Source organism: Hemitrygon akajei, chromosome 23 (assembly GCF_048418815.1).
Source record: "Hemitrygon akajei chromosome 23, sHemAka1.3, whole genome shotgun sequence".
NCBI classification, from domain to species: domain Eukaryota; kingdom Metazoa; phylum Chordata; class Chondrichthyes; order Myliobatiformes; family Dasyatidae; genus Hemitrygon; species Hemitrygon akajei.
Window position 1 is genome coordinate 19,222,849 of NC_133146.1, and position 25,748 is coordinate 19,248,596.

Consider the following 25,748-nt stretch of genomic DNA (forward strand, 5'->3'; position numbering starts at 1 on the left):
AACTTTTTAACCAGGAGCATCTCAACATCTGAAACATAATAGATACTGCTGATGCTGGAAATCTTGAGCAACACACACAGAATGCTTGAGGAACGTAGCAGGTCAAGAAGTATTGGTGTGCAATAAGTAATTGGCATTTCAGCCTAAGATCCTTCATCAGGGCCGAAAAGGAAAGGTAAAGAAGTCTCAGCCCTCTCCCTCGTTTTTTCTTTTTCCATTCCCAAATCTGGTCACCCTCTTCTTCTCACCTGCCCATCACTTCCCTCTGATGCCTCTCTGCCCCTTTTTCTCATGTCCACTGTTCTCTCCTATCAGATCCTTCTTCAGCCCTTGACCTCTAATGCCTATCACCTCCCGCCTTCTTTCTTCATCCCTCCTCACCCACTGACCCTCACCTAATCTCACCTATCACCTGCCGGGTTGTACTCCCCCTCACCCCCACCTTCTTATTCTGGCTAATGTCCTCTTCCTTTTCAGTCCCGATGAAGGGTCTTAGCCCAAAAGTCGACTGTTTACTTTCCTGCATAGATACTACCTGACCTTCTGAGTTCCTCCAATATCTTGTGTATTTTGCACTTGGACATCTATGTAGATCCATTTTAATTATACACTTCACAGATGATTAAGAAAAACTAGCATTCCATGGTTCTTTCTACAAACTAAGAGCATCCTAAAGTGATTTACAGACAATGTAGCTTATAAAACTTCATTTAGGCTGCATCTGAAGTGTTGCATTTACAAACCCCATTTCCAGAAAAGTTGGGATATTTTCCAAAATGCAATAAAAACAAAAATCTGTGATATGTTAATTCACGTGAACCTTTATTTAACTGACAAAAGTACAAAGAAAAGATTTTCAATAGTTTTACTGACCAACTTAATTGTATTTTGTAAATAAACACAAATTTAGAATTTGATGGCTGCAACACACTCAACAAAAGTTGGGACAGAGGCATGTTTACCATTGTGTTACATCACCTTTCCTTTTAATAACACTTTTTAATCATTTTGGAACTGAGGATACTAATTGTAGTAGATTTGCAATTGGAAATTTTGTCCATTCTTGCTTGATATAAGACTTCAGCTGCTCAACAGTCCGTGGTCTCCGTTGTCTGATTCTCCTCTTCATGATGTGCCATACATTTTCAATAGGAGGTAGATCTGGACTGGCAGCAGGCCAGTCAAGCACATGCACTCTATGTCTACAAAGCCACGCGTTGTAACCCGTGCAGAATGTAGTCTGGCATTGTCCTGCTGAAATAAGCATGGACGACCCGGGAAGAGATGTTGCCTTGATGGCAACATATGTCTCTCTAAAATCCTAATATGCGCCTCAGTCAATGGTACCTTCACATACATGCAACTCACCCATGCCGTGGGCACTGATGCACCCCCATACCATCACAGATGCTGGCTTTTGCACCTTTCGCTGATAACAATCAGGATGGTCATTTTCATCTTTGGCACGGAGAACTTGACGCCTGTTTTTTCCGAAAACTAGCTGAAATGTGGACTCATCTGATCACAGCACATGGTTCCACAGTCTTTCAATCCATCTGAGATGAGCTCGGGCCCAGAGAACTCGCCAGCGTTTCTGCATAGAGTTGATGTATGGCTTCCTCTTTGCGTAATACAGTTTCAAGTTGCATTTCTGGATGCAACGACGGACTGTGTTAAGTGACAATGGTTTTCCGAAGTACTCCTGAGCCCAGGTGGCTATAATTGTCACAGTAGCATGATGGTTTCTTAGGCAGAGCCGCCTGAGGGCTCGAAGATCACGCGCATTCAACAGTGGTTTCTGACCTTGCCCTTTACGCACTGAGATGTCTCTGAATTCTCTGAATCTTTTCACAATATTATGTACTGTAGATGTTGAAAGACCTAAATTCTCTGCAATCTTGTGTTGGGAAATGTTCCTTTTGAACTGACTAACAATTCTCTCACGAATTTTGGCACAAAGGGGTGAGCCACGACCCATCCTTGCTTGCAAAGACTGAGCCTTTGATGGACGCTACTTTTATACCCAGTCATGATACCTCACCTGCTACCAATTAGCCTGCTTAAAGTGGAGTCTTCCAAACCGGTGTTACTTGAATATTCTGTGCACTTTTCAATCTTATTTTAACTCTGTCCCAACTTTTGATGAGTGTGTTGCAGCCATCAAATTCTAACTTTGTGTATATTTACAAAATACAGTTAAGTTGGTCAGTAAAACTATTGAAAATCTTTTCTTTGTGCTTTTGTCAGTTAAATAAAGGTTCACGTGAATTAACATATCACAGATTTTTGTTTTTATTGCACTTTGGAAAATATCCCAACTTTTCTGGAAATGGGGTTTGTAGTTCTGGTCATCCCATTTTTAGGAAGAATGTCAAGGTTTTGGAGAGGGTGCAGAGGGGATTCAGTAGGATATTGCCTGGATTAGAGGGCATGTGCTGCAGGTGAGTTTGGATAAACTTGCCTTGTTCTCTAAAGTGGCAGAGGCTGAGGGGAAATCTGATAAGCTTATGAGTGGCATAGATAGAGTAGACAGCTGATATCTTTTCCCCAGTTTTCAAATACCTAATACCAGAGGGCATGCATTTAAGCTGAAAGGAGAAGGTTCGAAGGAGATGTGCAGGGCAAGCTTTTTGTACAGAGAGTGTGGTTCCTTCTGTGCTTTAACTTTCTGTGAGTGAGAGGCTCTTTATCGATTACAGCTCTGCATTTAATACCATCATCTTCTCAAAACTAATCAGTAAACTACAAGACTCGGGCTTCAATACCTCCTTGTGCAATAGGATCCTGGATTTCCAGACTTGCAGACCCCAGTCAGTTTGGATTAGCAAATCATCTCCTCCACAGTCTCCATCAGCACAAGTGCACCATAAGGCTGCTCTGCTCTACTTGCTTTACACCTATGACTGTGTGGATAAGTAGAACTCCTACACCATATACAAGTTTGCCGATGACACCACTGTTGTGGGCTGTATCAAAGGTGGGGATGAATCATCATACAGAAGGGAGTTTGAAAATTTGGCTGAGTGGTGTCATAACAACAACCACTTACTCAATGTTAGCAAGACCAAGGAACTAATTGTAGACTTCAGGAGAGGGAAACCAGAGGTCCATGAGTCAGTACGCATCAAAGGATCCTAGGTGGAGAGGGTCAACAATTTTAATTCTTGGTGTCACTATCTTAGAGGACCTCTCCTGGACAAATCACATAAATATAATTGCAAAGAGAGCACAACAGCACCTCTTCTTCCTTAGGAGTCTGCAGAGATTCCGCATCTCTTCGAAAAAACTCTGAAAAACATATATAGATGTGTGCTGGAAAGTGTATTGACTGGCTGTGTTATAGCCTGTTATGGGGACACCAGTGCCTTTGAGTGGAAAATCCTATAAAAGGTCAGCCCAGTACATCATGGGTGAATCCCTCCCAACTACTGAGCACAGCTACATGAAACATTGCCGCAGAAAAGCAGCATCCATCAATAAAGATCCTCACCATCCAGGCCAGGCTCTTTTCTCACTGCTGCCATCAGGTAGAAGGTACAAGTGCCTCAGGACTCACACCACCAGGTTCAATAACAGTTACTACTCCCCAACAATCAGGCTCTTGAACAAAAGAGGATAACGGCACCCATTCTATTTCTGTTGTTCCTACAACCAATGGTCTCACTTTAATGATTCTTTATCGTGTTATTTCATACTCATTATTTATTGCTATTTATTTATATTTGCCTTTGCACAGTTTGTTGTTCGTTGATCCTGTTTACAGTTACCGTTCTATAGATTGCTGAGTATTGCTCAGGAAAAACAATCTCAGGGTTGTATGAGCAGACATGATTATACTCTGATAATAAATTATACTTTGAACTTGGTGGGTGACTGGAATGTGCTACCTGAATGATGGTGGACACTCTAATTTAGGCTCATGGATGAGTGGGAAATGGAAGGATAGGGACGTAGAGTAGGCAGAAGGGAATGGTTTAGCTGGGCATTTGATTACTAATTTAATTGGTTCAGTACAACATGGTGGGCTGAAGGGCCCATTCCTGTGTTGCACAGATCTATGTTCTGATGTGAGTTTTTGAAGTATAATCAATGTTGTCATGTATAAGAAGAAGCAGTCAGAGGGCACATAGCACGAACAGTGAAGTGATGATTTGTCACCAGCATTGGCTAAGTAATACATATTGGTTAGGGCATTGGGAAAAGTGCTCTGCTCATCAAATGGTGCAGCATTTTTCCAATATGCTTCCTGTAACGATGCAGTGTTCTCTCCATACTACCTCTCTGACACAGTAGAGGGGCTCCTTCAGTACCTGACAGGTGGATGTGGAGAGAAGTTGCTTCTTGTAGGAGAATCGAGATCTTGGGTTACTGTTATTAAAATAAGGGATTGCCCATAAGAGAGTCATGAGGCAATTTTTTTCTCATCAGTTCAGGGGAAAGGAAGGCCGAGAATGGATGCAGAGGTGCATAGAACAGCCTCTGTGATAGTTTGAATTAGAAACAGGAGCCACTCACTCACAGAAAGTTAAAGCACAGAAGAAATCAGTCAACCTCTTATGCCCTATACTGCCTAAGTTTTGGTATTGACAAGAGGAAGAGTGTGTAACTCACTGGAGCACAGTGTCTGGTTCAAAGTCAGAGTAATATAGCACAGACAGAGACCTTTCAACCCAATTGGCCCATGCTGGCCACACCATCCTCCCTGCAAGTCCGTGTTGCCTGTGTTCAGACAATAGCTCAAGCCCTTCCCCTCCTTCCATGTAAATATCCTAATGCCTCTTAAATTCTGCAGTTGTACCATCCTAGATACTTACTCTGGCAGATCATTCCAAACACTACCCTCTCACGTTTTTGTTAAATTCCTCTCCTCGAATCTTGTATTCATGCCCTTTGGCTTTGGACTCTCCAACCCCAGGGAAAAAGATGATGTCCGTTCACCTTATCCATAGCCCTCATGATTTTATAAACCTCTAAGAGGCCACCCCTCATTCTCCTGTGCTCCAGGGAATAAAGATCCAGCATGGCCAACCTCTTCTTATAGGTCAAGCCCTCTGTGACTAGTCAACCACGTTGGATTATTCCTGGGTACATCCATAAATTTTTGTGCATAAGGTTCCAAGAGCACTAAGCATGAAGAAGCTATAGAAAGAACCATAGAAACTTGACGGTCAGAGAATAAAAAAACAAGCTAAAGAGGAACAGGATTAAGCATTGATCTGAAACATTAACCAGCTTCCTTCTCTCTGCTGAGTATTTCCTGTATTTTTTATTCTTATTGCCAAAGAGGAACTAGATTAAGGAGCAACGTACAATCTGCTGGAGGAATTCAGCAAGTCAAACTGCATTTGTAGTGGGGAAGGAACTGTTGACATTTCAGATCAAAATCCTGCATTAGGACTAAGAGTGGAGTGGGCAGAAGGAGTGTGGGGGGGAGGAGCTGGTGGGTGAAATATGTGCTTGAACACAAAATTTGAACATTGAATTTCAGGTAACCATCATCTCTTGTGTTCCCACATCCTCCTTTGATACTCATTTTGTCCTATTTTTGTCTTCTTTCTTATCCCCTGTCATCACCACCCATTTTTATCCAGCCCCCTCCCCCAGGTTCATTGCTTTCCCACACGAGCATTTCACCCACTGGTTTCAGTTCCCTCTGCCCTTCAGTTCCCATATCACTTTCCATACATCAGATTCCAGCACTTCTTGTTCGTCCTTATCTCCCTCCAGCCTCTGTCTCCTCCTACATACTCCCCTCCTTTTTATGGCTCCATCTTTCTTTCTTCTTTGTGTGCCCTATCTATCGCCCACCATCCTCTGTCTCCCCACTCCACTCCTCTCCTTCCCCTTCCTTCTGCATCTGTCTGTCATCCTATACACCACCTGCCCTACCCCACCACCACCACACTCCGGTCCACCAATCACCAATCTCATCTCCCCTTTATCCTGTCTATCATCCCTCTGCATTCCAAGTCCTGATACAAGATTTTGACCTAAAACATCAACAATTCATTCCCGCCCCCACCCCCCAGATGTTGCTTGACGTGCTGAGTTCTTCCAGCATATTGTTCGTGGCTCCAGCATCTTTTGTTCCTTAGACAAAGATGCCCGTTGGACAATTCTAAGTATGTAATCAGGTGACAAACAAGCACAAAGGAGAATATAAAAACAAAACTAACAATTGCTTACATCTTTGTACAATGCGTCAGGTGGATGACTGTGAGGAAATGGGAAGGAATGTGAAATGGGCAATAGACATGTTGCCACCTGGTTACACTATCAAACGTCAGCAATTACCACAGAGAAAGGGACAAAGATCAACCAGCAAGGGGCATATTGTTCTGTACCCCTACATAAACCAGCCTAGGGGCCCCTCATAGTCCCTGATCTGCTCTGGGTAAGTGTTGAACTGAGACCATTTGTGTAACCTGATACTAACTACATCCCACCCACAGACCCGCCCCTGAGTCTGACTGCTACAGGTTATACACCTGATTTACCCCAGGAGGGTGGTAAATCAGATTGTTATCCTAATGCAGGGTTTTGGCGCAAAAAGTCAACAATTCCTTTCCTGCCACAGGTGCTGCTCGACACACAGAGTTCCTTGAGCAGATTGTTTGTGTTTTATTTTGAAGACCAGTTGTCTTTTGAATTAACTAGCCACCACCTCTATTCTGTAACTCCTGGAGATATTTGCATTTCAACAACTATTTTCTCTTGAAAAACTTTTAAATGTTTTATGAGAGAATTTGTGTACAGTCGTTTAGGTTTTCAGTAATCTGGTGGTGGGAGCAATGGTCCAAATGGCCACCTCTCTGTTGTATATTTCAGTGGTGATTCACGAAGTGATCCATGTAACAGTACAATAAAATAACAAACACAGGAGATTCTGGCAATGCTGGAAATCCTGACTAACTCACACAAAGTGCTGGAAAAGCTCAGCAGCTCAGGCAGCGTCTGTGGAAAGGAATAAACAGTTGACATTTCAGGCTGAGTTCCTTCATCAGGACAGAAGAGGAAGAAGCCAGAGTAAGAGTTGGAGGGAGGGGAGGAGTACAAGTTGGTAGGCGATAGGTGAGACCAGCTGAGGGGGTAGGTAGGTGGGTGGGTGAGGTGGGGGGAATGAAGTAAGAAGCTGGGATGTGATAGGTCAAAGAGGTAAAGGACTGAAGAAGAAAGAATCTGATAGGAGAGGAGAGGGGACCATGGGAGAAATGGAAGGAGGAGAGTCACTAGAGGGAAGTTTTGGGCAGAAGGAGTAAGAGGGGAGCCAGAATGGGGAATGGAAAGAGAGAGAAGTCGAAGGGGAGAAATTACCAGAATAGACACTATTTAGGATTAAAGAGAATCAGATTCAGATTTATTTATCACATAACAACCAAAGCAACCTAAGAATGTGATGAGGACAACCTACAAGTATCATCGTGCATTTCAGGACCAGCATAGTACGTCCAAAATGTTCAGCAAAGCAACACAACAATGGGACAGCAACAAAACAATAGTAGCAAATTTTCCAAAAATCTACAAATTCAAGGGCAATGGCTGAGGATAGCAAAACTGCAAATGTTTCATCTTTGCTTCAAAAAGGGTGAAGGAATAAATCCAGAAACTATTGACCAGTCAGGTTAATGGCAGAATTAGAATCTGAATCAGGTTTAACGTTACAGGCATATGTTGTGAAATTTCTTGTTTGGCGGCAACATTACATTGCAATACATAATAAAAACTATACATTACTGTATATGTATATATAAGTAAGTAGTGCAAAAAGAGGAAAAAATAGTGAGGTGGTGTTCATAGGTTCACTGTCCATTCAGAAGTCTGATGGTGGAAGGAAAGAAGCTGTACCTGAAACATTGAATATGTGACTTCAAGGTCCCGTGACTCCTCCTTGATGGTAGCAATGAGCAGAGGGCGTGTCCTGGGTGAAGGGGAAACTGGGTGATGGAGGCCACCTTTTTGAGGCATCACCTTTTGAACTTCCGATCCGGTGCAGTGGCCCCTCCAACCGATAGCGATACACCCAGTTGGAATACTCTGGAATACTCTGGAATACTCCACGGTACTTGTGAGTTTCATTGGTGACATATCAAGTCTCCTCAAACTTCTAATGAAATATAGCTGCTATTGTGTATTTTTTATAATCGCATTAATATGTTTGCCCCAGGATAGATCTCCAGAGCTGTTAACACACAGGAACTTGAAACTGCTCACCCTTTCCACTGCTGATCCTTCGATGAGGACTGATGTATGTTCCTTCAACTTCACCTTCCTGAAATCCACAATCAATTCCTTTGTCTTACTGACGCTGAGTGCAAGGTTGTTGCTGTGACACCACTCAACCAGCTGATCTATCTTGCTCCTGTATGCTTTCTCATCACCGCCTGAAATTCTGCCAACAATAGTTGTATTGTTGGGAAATTTATAGATGCCATTTGAGTTGTGCTTAGCCATACATTTGTAGGTGTAGAGAGATTAGAGTAATCGGATAAGCATGCATCCTTAAGGTGCAAATGCTGGGGGATCTTTTAGGAACAATGATTAGAGACAGAATTAGCAGTTACTTGAACAAGTGTGGATGTATTAGAGAAAGCCAGCATAGGCCTGTTGAAGACAGTGTTTCAATAAGTTAACATACAAAACCAGTGGGGGAATTGTGGCTTATGAAATTTTATTTATTTAGTGAGAGATACAGAGGTACAGGCCTTTCCAGCCCAATGAGCAGCATCACCCAGTAACTCACCTCTTTTTACACTAGTTTAATCACAGGACGATTTACAATGACCAATTAACTTACTAACCGGTACATCTTAGGACTGTAGGAGGAAACCGGAGAAAACCCATGTAGTTCTCAGGAAAAATGTACAAACTCCTTACAGCTGGTATTGGAACTGAAGTCTGAACTCTGGAACTCCACTAGCTGTAATAGCAGTAATGTATGGACTTCCAAAAGTAGTTTGATAAGGTTATCTTCAAGATTGAAGGGTCTTGGAACCTTACCGAAACTTGGTTTGCTGACAGGAGATATTATAGTGGTGGAAATTTTGTCTTCAGGCTAGGTGGGGAACGTGTACACTGGAGTTTTCCTGATGTCAGTAGCAGGCCCACTGATTAGCTTAATATATAGTACTGACTGGGACTTAGGTCTATGGTGAGCAATTTCCAAATTTTCAGATGACACAAAACTTGAAGGTATAGTGAATGACAAGGATAGTAATAAACTGGTGTGGACAAGTGATGGAGTGGGTGAGTGGAATGAAGTTTATGCTGAGAGATGTGCAGTATTATGTTTTGGTAAGAATTATGAGAAGTGACAACAAACTTGAAGATACAATTTTGAAAGGAGTACTGAAATGAAGAGACCTCAGACCATTTAAAGTGCAGGTAGAGTAAGTAGTTTGACTGTAAAAACATGGAGGAACCATCATGAACTCACAGACCCCTGATCCTGTTATTTCAGTGTCTGAGGCTGATGTGACCCCACAAAAAGATAGGGTACCTGGCTAAGTACTAAAGAACTGTGCTGATCAACTGGCTGGAGTGTTCACTGAAATATTTAACCTCTTGCTTTGGCAGTTTAAAGTACCCAGTTGCTTCAAACAGGCTTGAATTATACCAGTGCCTATGAAGAACATGGTAACCTGCCTCAATGTCTATTGTCCAGTAGCACTTACATCCATAGTGATGAAGTGTTTTGGGAGGTTGGTGATGAAATATATCAACTCCTGCCTGAGAAACGACTTTGATCCACTCCAATCTGCCTACCAGAGCAACAGGTCCACAGCAGATACCATCTCATTGGCCCTTCACTCAACCCTGGAACATATAGGCAGCAAAAATGCACACAACAGGATGCTCTTTATTGACCACAGCTCATCATTCAATACCATCACCCTCTCAAAACTAATTAATAAGCTTAAAGACCTTGCCCTCAATACCTCATTGTGCAATTGGATCCTCAATTTCCTCACTTGCAGATCCCAGTCAGTTGGACTAACAACAATGTCTCCTGCACGATCTCCATCAGCACATGTGCTCCACAAAGTTGTGTGCTTCACCCCCTGCTCTAATCGTTTCTACTTATGACTATGTATCTAAGCTCCAATGCTATATTCAAGTTTGTTGACAACACCACTGACATAGGCTAAATCAAAGGTTGTGATGAATTAGCATATAGGAAAAAGATTGAAGTTCTGGCTGAGTGGTGCCATATCAACAACCTCTTACACAATGTCAGCAAGACCAAGGAGCTGATTATTGACTTCAGGAGGAGGAAACCAGAGGTCCATGAACCAATTCTCATCAGACGTCGAGAGGGGCAGCAATTTTAAATTCCTTGATGTTATTAATTTGGAGGATCTGTTCTGGGCCCGACACTTAAGTGCAATTACGAAGAAAAGGTAGCACTGCCTCTATTTCCTTGGGATTTTGCATAGATTTGGCATGACATCTAAAACTTTGCCAAACTTCTATAGATGCGTAGTGGAGAGTATGTTGACTGGCTGCATCACAGGCTGGTATAGAAACACCAATGCCCTTGAATGGAAAATCCTACAACAGTAGTGAATATGGCCCAGTCCATCCATTGAGCACATCTACATTAAACACTGTCACTCTAAAGCAACATCCATCATCAGGAACCCCCACCTCCCAGGACATGATCTCTTCTCACTGCTGCCATCAGGAAGAAAGTACAGGAGCCTCAGGACTCACACTACCAGGTTCAGGAACAGTTACTACCCCTCAACCATTAGGCTCTTGAACCAAAGGGAATAACTTCACTCAGCTTCATTTGCCTCATCATTGAAATGTTCCCACAACCCATGGACTAATTTTCAAGGACTCTCATCTCACATTCTTGAAATTTATTGCCTATTTATTTATTTTTACTTCTTTCTTTTTGCATTTGCACTATTAGTTGTCTTTTGCGGTCTTCAGGTGATTCTGTTATGGTTCTTATTCTGTTATGGATTTATTCAGTATGCCTACAAGAGAATGAATCTCAGGGTTGTACACGGTGGCATATATGTACTGTGATAATAAATTTACTTTGAACTTTGGTTAAATGCATATGGAATTGTGGGCTTTATAAATAGGAACCTAGGTAATAAGAGTGAGGAAGTCACAATGAGTTCTTATTATAAAACTTTGATTTGGACACTTTTGGAATACTGTATGCAGTTGTGGCTGCTGCTCTTTAGGAAAGATGAAAAGTTTCAGAAGGACTACTACTGTACAATGATTCTAGAGCCGAGCGCCTTCTTTTATGTTGATAGAGTGGAGATGCTGGGATTCTTCTTTGAATAGAGAAGGTTGTAAGAGGTACGTATTAGAATCCTGATGGATGTACTGTAGATGGAAAATGGAGATAAATTGTTCGTACTGGTGGAGGTTCCAAATTTGGAGGGGCATAGAATGAACTAAAACTAACATGAGGATTTTTTTTTATTCCTTCCTGGTCTTGAATGAACTGCTGGGGTAAAAGCAGAGGCAGATTTAATTGTAGTGTTTACAAGGGCCCTGGATTTATATCTAAAAGTAAGAAAACATTTCAGGACCAAAGAGAAAAACTTTGGTGATTCAGACTAGTTGGTTTATTGTTGTAGAGAACCAGTATGGACTTGATGGGCTGAATTACCTTTTTCCTTACTGCGGTAATTCCCTTGTCAAACAATTATTTGAGTATTTTAATGTAGTTGTCAATATGTAAGGGATTTCACAATTTTTACACAGTGTTGCTCTAACTGAAAAATGTTAATAAAGCATTTTCATTTAAAACTTCAGAAATATAAAGCTTCCTGCAGAAGATGGATCAACGACATTTTCTGAGGACTTCAGCATCAGTCCAGACTGCAGTGCCTTAACTTATTATGGTCCTAAGATGTTAATATCAACAGAGGCTGGACTTGTGGGAGACATGGCCAAGACATTTGTGGTAAGTTGAGTTGGGTGTTTGTTCGAGCGTCAGAGCACAATTTGACCAAAGGATGCAGGAGCAGAATTAGGACATTTGGCCCATTGAGTCTGCTCTGCCATTGCATCACAGCTGATTTGTTATCCCTTTGAATCCCATTCTCCTGCCTTCTCCCCATAACCTTTGACATCCTTACTAATCAAGAACCTATCAACCTCTACTTTAAAGATGCCCAAATGACTGCTTAATTTTAATCAATGCATCCTCTCATTCCTTCTCAAAAAGTTTATTTCGATTTATTTATTTATTTGGAGATACGACGTGGAACAGGCCCTGTCAGCCCAACCCAGCAACACACCTATTTAACACTAGCCTTATCATGGGACAGTTTACAATGACCATTTAACCAACTAACCGGTATATCTTTGGACTGTGGGAGGAAACCAGAGCACCCAGAGGAAACACACATGGTTCTTAAAGACGACACTGGAATTGAACTCCATACTCTAAAATTCCCCGAGCTGTAATAGCATTGCCATAGCCGCTACAGTACCATATTGCTCACAAGATCTTTTCAAAGGTTCGATTTCTGCCAGGGTCTCTGCTCAGCTAATTTTCACTCTGTAGTTAATGGATGTCTAGGGCAGTTGCTGGAGTCTCTACCCCGCCTCTAACAGGCTTGAAGAAGTCTGGTGCTGCAGCTATGACTCCTCACTTAATGCACATGAGACACGGAAATCAAAACTTGCTGAGTAACGTTGAAGGATCCAGTCTGTGAATAATTCAAGCTGGTGGCTAACACCAGAACTAAATAACCCAAGAGGTTTTAGAAGAACTGTCAAAACGGAAATGAAGCTCAACTGTGGCTAACAAGTGAATGTAAGGATAAGAAAAGTTTTTCATGTTGTCACAAAGAATAATCAGATTGGTAAAATGAGAGCATTCAGACCTAGCAGAGAAGAAAACAAAGTTTAGATAAGGATAAAGTATCCAAGGAACGAAGCTGAGAGTAATGAGAAACATCAAATCAGGCTAAAAACTTCTATGGTTATGTGTAAATGGAAAAGATCACATAAGGTCAATGTGTGCATGCCCTTTATAGACTGAATGAGGAAATAATATGTTTTTATTTTATTTAGAGATACAGCATGGAACAGGTCCTTCTGGCCCCCCAGCAATCCACCTATTCAATAGGTTCAATGGGTACACTTAATGTCAGAGAAGTGTTTACAATACACATCATGAAATACCTTTTCCTCTCAAACAATCACGAAAACAGGGGAGTGCCCCAAAGAATGAATGACAATTAAATGTTAGAACCCCAAATCCCCCCAGCTCTCCCTCCCACACACAAGCAGCAGCAAAACAGTGACCTCCCTCTGCTCCCCCACCAGCAAAAAAAACATCAGCATCCTCCACCGAGCACTCAAGTGTGCAGCAAAGCATCAATAAGGACACAGATTTGCAGCACCCCAAAGACTATTTGTTCACCCAGTAATTGGACATTCCACAGGCTCTCTCTCTCTCTCCCTAATAAGGGAAAAAGAAGTGTCCCCATTTCACAGATAGAGGGGAGACATAACAAACAACTCGCTGACTTATGATGTTAAAGGTCTGTTGCATCGCTTTTTCTGACATCTGCACTCAGAGAGCTCAGGGCTCTGGACACACAGGATGCAGCCACACCACTGGTCCCAATGTTCAGTGTTCTCCTGCAATGCTTTGAATCAGCCCATCTCCAGAGCCACAAAAATCCGGTACCCTGAAGGCATGTTAGTATTCCAGGCCGTGTCCTTGGGATATCAAAAAGCAGCCGGTCGTGAGGCCCCGAGGGTGGGTCCTATTCCTGCAAAGAACTGAAATCAGAGTGTAACTCCAGGTCAGGGTCTTCAAAAGAACCTCGAAAAGGAAAAAAAGAGATATCAAAGGTGGAAATAGAGCTGTTTCCAAACACGCAAGCAAAGAAGTCGCTGTTTCGTGCCATCTTGACTTTACTCCACCCTAATTAGCCTAATTACTGGACAACTTAACCTACTAACTGGTACATATTTGGCCAGTGGAAGAAAACCAGAGCATCTTGTGGAAATCCACATGGTCTTGTGAAGAATGTAAAAACTCCTTACAAACAGTGCCGGAATTAAACTCTAAGTTTCAACACCTTTAGCTCTAATAGTGTTACGCTACCTACCTATCAAATGTTGAAGGATGTCGATAGAGTGGATATTTGCTATGGTGAGAGGGTTTAGGACCAGAGAACACAGCATCAGAATGGAGGGTTGTCCTTTTAGAACTGAGATGTGGAGGAATTTCTTATCCAGGGAATGGTGAATCTGTGGAATTCCTTGCCACAGATAGTGATACAAACATGGAAGTGATAGGTGAAGCCAGGTGGGTGCCGAAGAGGAATGAAGTGTGGAGATAGATAGATAGATAGATAGATAGATAGATAGATACTTTATTCATCCCCATGGGGAAATTCAACTTGTTTTCCAATGTCCCATACACTTGTTGCATCAAAACTAATTACATACAATACTTAACTCAGTAAAAAATATGATATGCATCTAAATCACTATCTCAAAAAGCATTAATAATAGCTTTTAAAAAGTTCTTAAGTCCTGGCGGTTGAATTGTAAAGCCTAATGGCATTGGGGAGTATTGACCTCTTCATCCTGTCTGAGGAGCATTGCATCGATAGTAACCTGTCGCTGAAACTGCTTCTCTGTCTCTGGATGGTGCTATGTAGAGGATGTTCAGAGTTTTCCATAATTGACCGTAGCCTACTCAGCGCCCTTCGCTCAGCTACCGATGTTAAACTCTCCAGTACTTTGCCCACGACAGAGCCCGCCTTCCTTACCAGCTTATTAAGACGTGAGGCATCCCTCTTCTTAATGCTTCCTCCCCAACATGCCACCACAAAGAAGAGGGTGCTCTCCACAACTGACCTATAGAACATCTTCAGCATCTCACTACAGACATTGAATGACGCCAACCTTCTAAGGAAGTACGTTCGACTCTGTGCCTTCCTGCACAAGGCATCTGTGTTGGCAGTCCAGTCTAGCTTCTCGTCTAACTGTACTCCCAGATACTTGTAGGTCTTAACCTGCTCCACACATTCTCCATTAATGATCACTGGCTCCATATGAGGCCTAGATCTCCTAAAGTCCACCACCATCTCCTTGGTCTTGGTGATATTGAGACGCAGGTAGTTTGAGTTGCACCATATCACAAAGTCCTGTATCAGTTTCCTATACTCCTCCTCCTGTCCATTCCTGACACACCCCACTATGGCCGTGTCATCAGCGAACTTCTGCACATGGCAGGACTCCGAGTTATATTGGAAGTCTGATGTGTACAGGGTGAACAGGACCGGAGAGAGTACGGTTCCCTGCGGCGCTCCTGTGCTGCTGACCACCGTGTCAGACCTACAGTCTCCCAACCGCACATACTGAGGTCTATCTGTCAAGTAGTCCACTATCCAATCCACCATGTGAGAGTCTACTCCCATCTCCGTTAGTTTGTGCCTTAAGATCTTGGGCTGGATGGTGTTAAAGGCACTAGAGAAGTCAAGGAATGTAATCCTCACAGCACAACTGACCCCATCTAGGTGAGAGAGTGATTTGTGCAGCAAATACGTGATAGCATCCTCCACTCCCACCTTCTCCTTATACGCAAACTGAAGAGGATCCTGGGCGTGCCTGGTTTGTGGCCTCAGATTCTGTATTATCAGCCGCTCATCAGTCATCGGGGGAAGTGATGGACAGGTGAGGTATGAAAGGGGCTAGAGTGGGGAAATGAAGAAGGGGAGGTGTTATAAATCACTGGAAGCTGGAGAAATTGATATGCATGCCATTAGGTTGGAGGGTAGCTAGATGGAATATGAGGTGTTGCCGAGAGTGATCTTATCATGGCGGAAGAGGATCGCTTGGACTGACATGTTGGAATGGGAATAGGGATTGGAATTGAAATGGTTGGCCAATGGGAAATCTTGCTTTTTACAGTTTGGGTTGCTCCAGCATCTGCAGAATTTCTTGTGATAAAGTTTGTACAGGAGAAGTTGTATATGATGTTGGTAAGGCCTAATTTGGAGTCTTGCATGCGGTTTTGGTCAATTACCAACATAGAGATGCCAATAAGATTCAAAGAGTGTAGAAAAAATTTACAAAGATGTTGCCAGGACTTGAGGACCTGAGGTAAGGGGAAATGTTGAATAGGTTAGGAATTTATTCCATAGAGCATAGAAGAACGAAGGGAGACTTGATCCAAGTTTACAAAATGATGAGGGGATAGATAAGGTAAATGCAAGGTGGTTTTTACCACTGAGGGTGGGTGAAGCTAGAACCAGAGGTCTTGTGTGAAGGGTGAAAAGTGAAATGTTTAAGGGGAACATGAGGGGGAATTTCCTCAGTCAGAGGTTGGTGAGACTGTGAAATGAGTTGCCAGTGGATATGGTGAATGTGGGTTCGATTTCAACATTTAAAACAAATCTGTATAAGTATATGGATGGGGGAGGGGTATGGAGGGTTATCATCCAGGTGTGGGTCGATGGTACCAGGCAGATAAATAGTTCAGCATGAACTTGATGGGCTAAAGGGCCTGATTCTCTCCTGTGGTTTTTTAAGTTTCTATGAGACTTTGACTCTGTGAGAGGCATAGCTAGGGTGGATAGCCATTGGCTCATTTTCCCTAGGGTGGTCATATCAAATACTAGAGGGCAGAGTTTTAAGAAGAGAGGGGTAAAAGTTTAAAAAAGATTTGGGGCAAATGTTTCATAAAAAAGAAAGTGGTAGGCCCCTGGAACACGGTGCTAGGTATGTTGTGGAAACAGATGCAATAGCAATGTTTAGAGCTATTTAAACAGGCACTTGTACAGGCAGAGAATGGAGGGATATGAATTATGTGCAGACAGATTTGTTTGGATTGGCATCATGGTCAGGAGAGACAATGTGGGCTGGAGGCTGTACTGCTCTATGGTCTATCTGCTGAAGTGCTGCTGTGCCCATCAATTACAGAGTTTATCCATTTTCATTCTTTACTAGACAACATCCTGTAATAAAAAATGAAAAGATCAAAAGAAAACAAAGAGGTGAAAGGAAGGTGACTGGTTCTGTCCTTGGCTGATTTTCTGTTTAAGTACACTAAAGATAGTTTAAATATTAATCAGCAAATAAATAAAAAAATTCTATCTCAAAAAAATCTAACAAAATGTTGAACTCAACCTCCCCCAGGACATGCCCTCTTCTCATTGTTACCATCTGGAAGGAGGTACAGAAGCCTAAAGGCACACACTCAGTGATTCAGGAACAGCTTCTTTCCCTCTGATTTCTCAATGGACATTGAACCCATGGACACTACCTCACTACATTTTTATTTCTGATTTTGCATTACTTATTTAATTTAAATATTTGATATACATATATATTTACAGAAGTTCAGTTTTCTCCCGTATTATCATGTATTGTATTGTACTACTGTTAACAACCTTCACAACATATGCCACTAGATGTCTATCTCAAAGAGACCCATTGTGCTTGGCCCAGATCCATCTAGGCTTTTCTATCCATGTACCTGTCCAAATGTCTTAAATATAGTTACTGGACCCAACTCCATGACTTCCTCTGGCAGCTTGTTCCACATAGCAACACCCACTGCATGGATAAAGTTGCCCCTCATTCCTTTTAAATCTTTACTCTTACTGTCAAGCCATGACTTCTCATTTTCAGTTCCCCAACCCTGAGAAAAAGGCTATCCATCAAACTTATCTATGTCCCTCATGATTTCCTGAATGTTTAAAATCTCACCCTCCTATACTCAAGGGAAATGACTCTGAGCCTATTCAGCCTCTTCTGGTAATTGAGGATTTTCAGTCTTAGTAACATTCTCATGAATGTTTTCTGCATCTCTTCAAGTTGAATTGCATTCTTCCTATAGCTGGGAACCAGAACTGCACACAACACTCTATATGGTCTCATGAAAAACTTGTACATTTGTAACTTGACAGGCCAGTCCCTGTACTGAATGCCCTGACTTTTAAGAACAAGTGTTCAAAAGCCTTCCCTACCTGTGTCCTTTGGCTCAGTTAGTTCATGCCAACCAGTTGCCCACCCAAGTTAGTCCCATTTGGCCCATATCCTTTTTAAACAGTCTAAACATTTTAAAAATATATACTTATCCAAATGTCATTACAGTATTGTACTTACCTCAAATACTTCCTCTGGCAGCTTGTTTTATATATGCATCACCTTCTGCATGAAGTTGCCCGCCCTCAGGTCCCCTTTAAATCTTTCCCTTATCACCTTAAATCTATGCCCTCAAGTCTTCAGTTCCCCTGGAAATAGATTACGTATGCATCTTTAAGCGGATGAAAGTTCATCACCATGGCCAGAAGTGGGTAAGAAGGGGTTGACACCAAGCCAGACTGTAACACAGTGGGATGAGGTTCTCTCTACCCAGCATTTTGTTAGCAAGTGTGCAGTCACTGGAGAACAACATTGAAGATCTCAGGGCAAGATTACGGTATCAGAGGGAAATGAGGGACTGTTTTATTCTATGTCTAAGCAAGACTTGGCTTTTTTTCAGTAAGCCAGATACAGTGATCAAACTAGAAGGCTTCTCGATATCCCATATGGACCAAACTGCTTATTTGGAAAAGATAAAAAGGGGAGGTGTGTGCTTCATGGTAAATTCTCGGTGGTGCTCCGATGTGGAGGTTTTGTCAAACATGTGTTCCCCCAACCTTGTACACCTAACAACCAAATCTGACCATTCTATTTAACTAGGGATTTCTCCTCCATATTCTTGACCACAGTTTACATACCACCAGCATGCTGACTATAATCAAGCACTTGATATACTGCATGATGGCAGTGATGCTTCACTATCAGATGAGCTATGTCCACTTTGAAAGGGAGAAAATAACTACAGCTGTGAAGATCCCTGCTGCACCCAGTGACCCTGTGTCTCTGTCTTGGAAGCTGATGAGAACCTAAGAGCAGAGGACACAGCCTCAGAATAGAGGGGCATCCTTTTAGAACGGAAATAAGAAGGAATTTCTTTAGACAGCGAGTGGTGAATCTGTGGAATTCTTTGCCACAGGCAGCTGTGGAAGCCAAGTCTTTACATATATTTAAGGCAGAAGTTCATAGATTCTTGACTGATCAGGACATGAAGGGATACTGGGAGAAGTCAGGAGATTGGAGCTGAGAGGAAAATTGGATCAGCCATGATGAAATGGCAGAGCAAACAATGGGCCAAATGGACTAATTTTGCTCCTATATCTTATAGTCTTATGGCTAACTGCTATGTTACCATGGTACTCCATATTGGATAACAAGGAACCAGTAGAGAAATTAAGTCCTGATGAATCATCTTGGCTCGAAATGTCAACTGTTTATTCCTCTCCATAGATGCTGTCTGACCTGCTGCATTCCTCCAGCATTTTGTGCATGTTGCTAGAGAAATTGAGCATGTATAGTATTGTGGATAAACAGGAGAAAATCTGCAGATTTTGGAAATCTGAGCAACACACACAAAATGCTGGAGGAACTCAGTAGGCCAGGCAGCATCTACGGAAAAGAGTAAACAGTTGACATTTTGAGCTGAAACCCTTTGGCAGGACTAGAGGTAAAAAGCTGAGGAGTAGATTTTCAAGGTGTGGGGAGGGGGGAGTGAAACACCAGGTGATAGGTGAAACCTGGAGGGGGGAAGAATGAAGTAAAGAGCTTAGAAATTGATAGGTGAAGGAGACAGAATGCCATGGAAGAAAGTAAAAGGGGGAGGAGTACCGGAGGGAGGTGTTGGACAGCAAAGAGCTAAAGTGAGGGAGGGAAAAGGGGATGGGAAATGGTGAAGGGGGGACATTACAGGAAATTTGAGAAATCAATGTTCATGCCATCAGGTTGGAGGCTACCCAAATGGAATAGAATGTGTTGTTCCTCCAACCTACGTGTGGCCTTATCCCAACAATGGAGGAGGCCACAGATGGACATATCGGAATGGGAATGGGAAGTGGAACTAAAATGGGTGGCCACTGGGAGATCCCATTGATTCCGGTGGACGAAGCATAGATGCTCGGCGAAACGGTCTTCCAATCTTCATCAGGTCTCACCGATGTACAGGAGGCTGCACTGGGAGCACCGAACACAGTAAATGACCCCCAACAGACTCGTAGGTGAAGTGTCGCCTCACCTGGAAGAACTGTTTAGGGCCCAAATAATAGTAAGGGAGGAGGTGTAAGGGCAGGTGTAGCACTTGTTCCTCTTACAAGGATAAGTGCCTGGAGGGAGATCAGTGGGGAGGGACAAATGGACAAGGGAGTCATGTAGGGAGCAATCCTTGTGGAAAGCAGAAAGTGGGGGGTGGGGCAGGGAAAGATGTGCTTGGAGGTGGCAAAATTTTGGAGAATTATGTGCTGGACATGGAGATTGGTGGGGTGGTAGGTGAGGACAAGAGGAACCCTAATCCCTGGTAGGGTGGTGGGAGGATAGGAAAGAGCAGACATGCATGAAATGGAAGAGAGCATGAAATGGTTGAGGGCAGCATTGATGGTAGAGGAAGGGGAGTCCCGTTCTTTGGAAAAGGACATCTCCTTCATTCTAGAATGAAAAGCCTCATCCTGAGAGCAGATGCAGCAGAGACAGAGGAACTGAGAGAACGAGATGAACATCCATTTCTCAAACTTCTGGCAATGACCCCCCCCCTTCACCATTTCCCATCCTCACCTAATCTCCTTGCCCCCCCATCATCCTTCTGGTGCTCCTCCCTTCTTTTTCTTTCTTCCATGACCTTCTGTCTCTTTCACCTATCAGCTTCTAAGCTCTTTACTTCATCCTTCCCTGTCCAAGGTTTCACCTGTCACATGGTGTTTCACAGTCCTCTCCTCCCACCTGTTAAATCTGCTCCTCAGCTTTTTTTCTCCAGTCCTGTCAAAGGGTTTTGGCCCGAAACATCGACTGTACTGAATTCCTCCAGCATTTTGTATGACATACAGTATTGTGTCTTTGGAAGAAAATATGGAAAATCCTCTAGAAATAATAGAAATTTACAGATCTGGACTGACTGAGAAGCTGACAGAAATCACTATTAGTAAAGAATCAGAATCAGAGAATCAGATTAGTTATCACTGGCTTGCTTGTTGTGAAAATTGTTGTAAGAACATGAAAAGAAATAGTACAGAAGAACGGTGATGAAACCAGTAGACCCGGTGGCCTACTTCATACGGTTTTGAAAGGTTTACCTTTGGAGATAGTCAATGGACCAGTTAGAATTCTGGAAAGTTCTGTAGGATCTCCAATGGATCCCACAGACTGGAAAATTGCATCGTCGCTATTCAATATTAGAGAGAAAACACAGGAACTATAGACTAGTTAGTAGTAGGAAAAGGAGGAGCATCATTTATTAAGGAATTGGTAACAGAGCCATTATAAAATAATAAATAAATTGGGAAAATTAAATATGGAATTGTAACAGAAATTATGTTTGACATTTTTTCTGTTTTTTTTGAAGTTGCATTTAGCAGAACAGATAAGAGGGAACCATAACATCTGCTGTATTTGGTATGTAAGATGTCATATAGAGGTTACAAAACAAATGAGTTATTGGATATTAAATATTTGTGTGGGTTGAAGATGGGTTAAATAATAGAAATAAAAAGGTAGGGATAAATGGGTTATGAATAGTGGGATTTTGCAGGGTGCACAGTGCAGGAAGTTAGGAGTTCCCATTATTTGTGCTGTGGTGGCCAGTCCAGACTCAGCTCCTCTGAAGATCACTAAACCCAGTTCCTAACCCAATCCTGTCCCCAATCCCAAACACCTCCTAATCCCATTTCTAACCTAAATCCTGAGTATGTCCCCAATCCTCTCCAGAATGAAGCCAAGGTCTATTATTAGCCTTCAACATAATACCATCAATCAGGGTACAGTAATCTATCATATTTCTGAGTGCCCAGAGGAAGCCAGAAAGGAGCTGTGTAATGGCTGATGGTAACCAGGGATGCTTTCATTTTTAATTTCCTCTCTCATTTCAAGCCACAAGAACTCCAGAAGGCAGTGGTCCAACCCGTGTCTATTTGCTGGACTCCAACCTCCAATTTATATGTCGGCTGTGAAAAGGGGCATCTTTTACAGGTGGACCCCGAAATGCATAAAGCTGTTTTACTGGGAATTCCATCCTTTGAACAGTCGTCCGATGGTAAGATAATATGCCTAATTATTTTTTGGAAATGAACATTATGCTCATCCTATCCATAAAATCTAACCTGGTCTGGGGCTTAATGTTTAAAGAATATTTATTTGATTGCACTGTTATCTCTGTCTCTAAGCATACATACTCCTTTTACCTATCTGTCTTTAGTTATCAGTATTACTGTGCTAGCTCTGAAACTTAAACTCTTACTTTTACATTAAGCTCTTAATATGTAACCCTGCACTCACTCCATCCTCCCTAGAAAATAAAACACAATGGTACAGCTCAGGAACAGGCCCTTCAGCCCACGGTGTTGCTCCTAACTAAGATAATGGCACCTAATCCCTGTGCCCACACAATGCATATATCCTTCCATTCTCTGCAATATTCATGCATCATATCAAGAGCCTCTTCAATGCCTCTATATCAGCTTTCACCATGCTTGGCAGTACATTCCAGGCACTTGCCATTCTCTGTGAAAACAAAACTTAGACCATAAGACACAGGAGCAGAATTAGGCTATTTAGCCCATTGAATTTGCTCTGCCATTCTGTCACGGCTGATTTATCATCCCTCATTCTCCTTCTCCCTATAACCTTTGACATCCTTACTAATCTAGAACCTATCAAACTCTGCTTTAAATATACCCAAATGACTTGGTCTCTATAGCTGTCTGTGGCAATCCACTCTCTGGCTGAAGAAATTCCTCCTTATCTCTGTTCTAATGGGATATACATCTATTGTGAGGCTGTGCCCTCTGATCCTAGACTCCCCCACTGTAGTGAACATACTCTCCACATCCATTCAATCTAGGCCTTTCAATTTTCCTTAGTTTTCAATAAGATTCTCCCCTCATTCCTCTAAACTCCAGTGAGTACAAACCAAGTTAGTAAGATGTAACCTACCCACACAAAGCCTTACTGAGTGACCTTAATTAGACCATGAGTTTTAAATGCGTATAAATCCCTAAAACTCCCCTCCAGATTGAATCTGAGTATATTTAGAATTCACACAAACACTAAGTTGTAAGGTGCTTTTTTTGGATTTTTTACTTAACTAGTCACACAAGCTTCCTGGCATGAGAAAGTAATCTGGGAAAACACAATACTGAAGCTAACACAAGAATTTTGGGGAGCAGCTAGTGATCCTTATCTATCTCTGAGCAAATAGCTTTGGATTCAAAGCAGAGTGAGGGAGATATTTTTAAGGTGCCCACTAACTTGAGGCATAAAGCAGTATGTTTAGTAGTTGACTATGCTTCATTTTGTGGGGATCTTGCAAAAAGGAGAGGTTGATTAAGAGCAAAATATTGACCAGAACATCAGGAGAAATTCTTCAATAAATACTGCCAGCTCTTACATTGATATATCAAACCTCCATTCAATGTCTCACCTGTAATCCAGGTGCACCCCGTTTTCCTGCATTGCTTTTTCTACACTGTGTTGTTTTCAAGGTTCATGATTGTTTATTGTCATTTTTCAGAACACAAGTGTAAAGGAGAACAAACTGATTGTTACTCTGGATCAATAAGCATTTTAAAACACAATAAATGTGAATATAAAAGCAATCCTATATAGCACAAATTTTCCTACCCTGTCTAATGAAGAAACCTTTTGTTCTCTCCCTCATTTAGATAGGATGGAAAAGTTGGTGTCAACAATCAAGCTGACCACATATTCTAAGTTGCAGCCACACTCCGTGAATACCTTGGCACTTAACACTAGGGGATTGTTTACAGCAGGAAAGGTACGTTTCAGATGGTGACAACCACTTGCCCTAGGGCCACTGCTCCTGTACCAATGGTATCTCAGCACCAGTGGGGTTGGAAGTACTGGGGTAGTCAGAAGTAACAGATAGGAGGGGAACACTTCAGGAAGATAGTTGGACTTTACAGGGCAAGAATAATTAGGCTTGAACATGATCATGTATCCCAAGAAGTAATGTATATGATTAGTTGTTCCTAAATCATGTTCCAAAACTCCCTGAAGAATTTGACTTCTGATAACCTAGTTAATGCTTGGATTATCCCTGATTAGTCCCCAATTCCAACATAGGTAAAACATCAGGAACTATTGCCAGATTAAAAGTGCTTTGCTGTTATACTGTGAGACTGAGAATGTAGATGTGAATGTGAGCAGCACTGACAGTATCAGTTTGCCTGAATGTGTGTTTGATAGACTCTGAGAACACATCAGTGAGCGAGAATAGGTTTAGAATTGGGTACTGGGCTAAATAATCAAAAGTTATCAGGGAACGAACTCAGAACTGCCCAACTCGAATGTCTATATGGTCTATAGGGAAACGAAACCTCAGAGGAGAGGTAGGTTCTCTGTTTTAGTCTTTTATTAGCCGATGAGTCATGAGGAATTTTTGGCTTTATCTGAGTATCTGAGTTTTCCTGGAACTTGTTTGTTTCAACAGGACACCTGTGTTCACACGGAACTTGTAGTGAGAGGTCACAGTAAAGGTTGGAAAAAAGTTTGGAATTAAGTTATAGTCAGAAAGATGCAGGATGGAATAGTCCTTTTGGCCATCAAGTCCATGCTGACCATCGACATCCATTTACACTAATTTTACATTAATCTCTTTCTCCCTACTGTCTATTAACATGTCCCACCCCTCACTAATTCTAAGTTAGAAAACTCTGCAGGTCAACTCCAGACTTTGAGGGTGACTGTGTGAGCCCCACTTTACATATGTTAACCTGTGCTTTTGTACTTCAGAACATGAGAGGGATGACGGGCAATAATCTCCCTGTCCCTCACCAGCCACATCATGTCAATGGAAAGGGCAGGAAATCATATCTGTATCGTAAAGTTTATAAATCAGGGAGATATTCCCCAATATGTCCAACATAATTAGGGGAATCAAGGAATATGGGATTGACACAGAAGCCTGGTGCATAGGTAAAAGTTCAGCTACGAGCATACTGAACGGTATACAAGCCCAAGGGGCTACATGACTGATTCTTGCTTCTATTTCTTGAGTCAGTTAACGCTGCCTTCAGCATCTTGTTTCAACAGGACTAGCTGCCTCTTGGCACTGCCAGCCCTACTGTACATGTTGCATGCATTATATTCGGGCTGATAAAGAAATCCGGTGTGTTAGTGGGTCAGGTTAAGGGCGAATTTGGGATGGATACTTCAGGATCTCTCACTTGGTATCAGACCACATACCCCTGATCCCTTCCCCTTGCTTTTATCTGTTCCCCACTCTCAATATGTTGATGTTAACATCAGTCCTCTGTGTGTCTGTGTTAATAACTAAATATGAACATCGATTTCTCTAACTTCCAGTAATTTCATCCCCCTCCCCTTCTCTCTTTGTCCATTCCCCATTCTGGTTCCTCTCTCTTCTCCTCGCTCGTTTATTACTTCCCTCTGGTGTCCCTCCTCCTTCCATTTCTTTCATGATCCATTAGATTCTTTTCTTCTTCTGCCAGTTAGCTCTTCCATTTATCACCTCCCAACCACCCACCCTACCCACCCACCTTCTCCCTCACCTGGTCTCACCTGTCACCTGCCAGCTTGTACTCTCCCCCCCCCCCCCATCATATTCTGGTTTCTGCACCCTTACTTTCCAGCCTTGTAGAAGGGTCTCGGCCCAAAACATTGACTGTCCATTCCCCTCCATAGATACTGCCTGACCTGCT

At 42.3% G+C, this 25,748-nt stretch overlaps 1 protein-coding gene across 2 annotated transcripts in view; it reads left to right on the top strand.

The window, feature by feature from the left end:
- cfap43 (cilia and flagella associated protein 43) overlaps positions 1-25,748 on the top strand; it is a 120,043-nt gene that overhangs the window by 11,349 nt on the left and 82,946 nt on the right. For both annotated transcript variants that reach the window (XM_073027081.1, XM_073027082.1), the window contains exons 5-7: positions 11,782-11,932; positions 21,940-22,102; positions 23,730-23,842. In XM_073027081.1, coding sequence (XP_072883182.1) covers positions 11,782-11,932; positions 21,940-22,102; positions 23,730-23,842 — 427 coding nt within the window. The remainder of the gene's footprint in view (positions 1-11,781; positions 11,933-21,939; positions 22,103-23,729; positions 23,843-25,748) is intronic.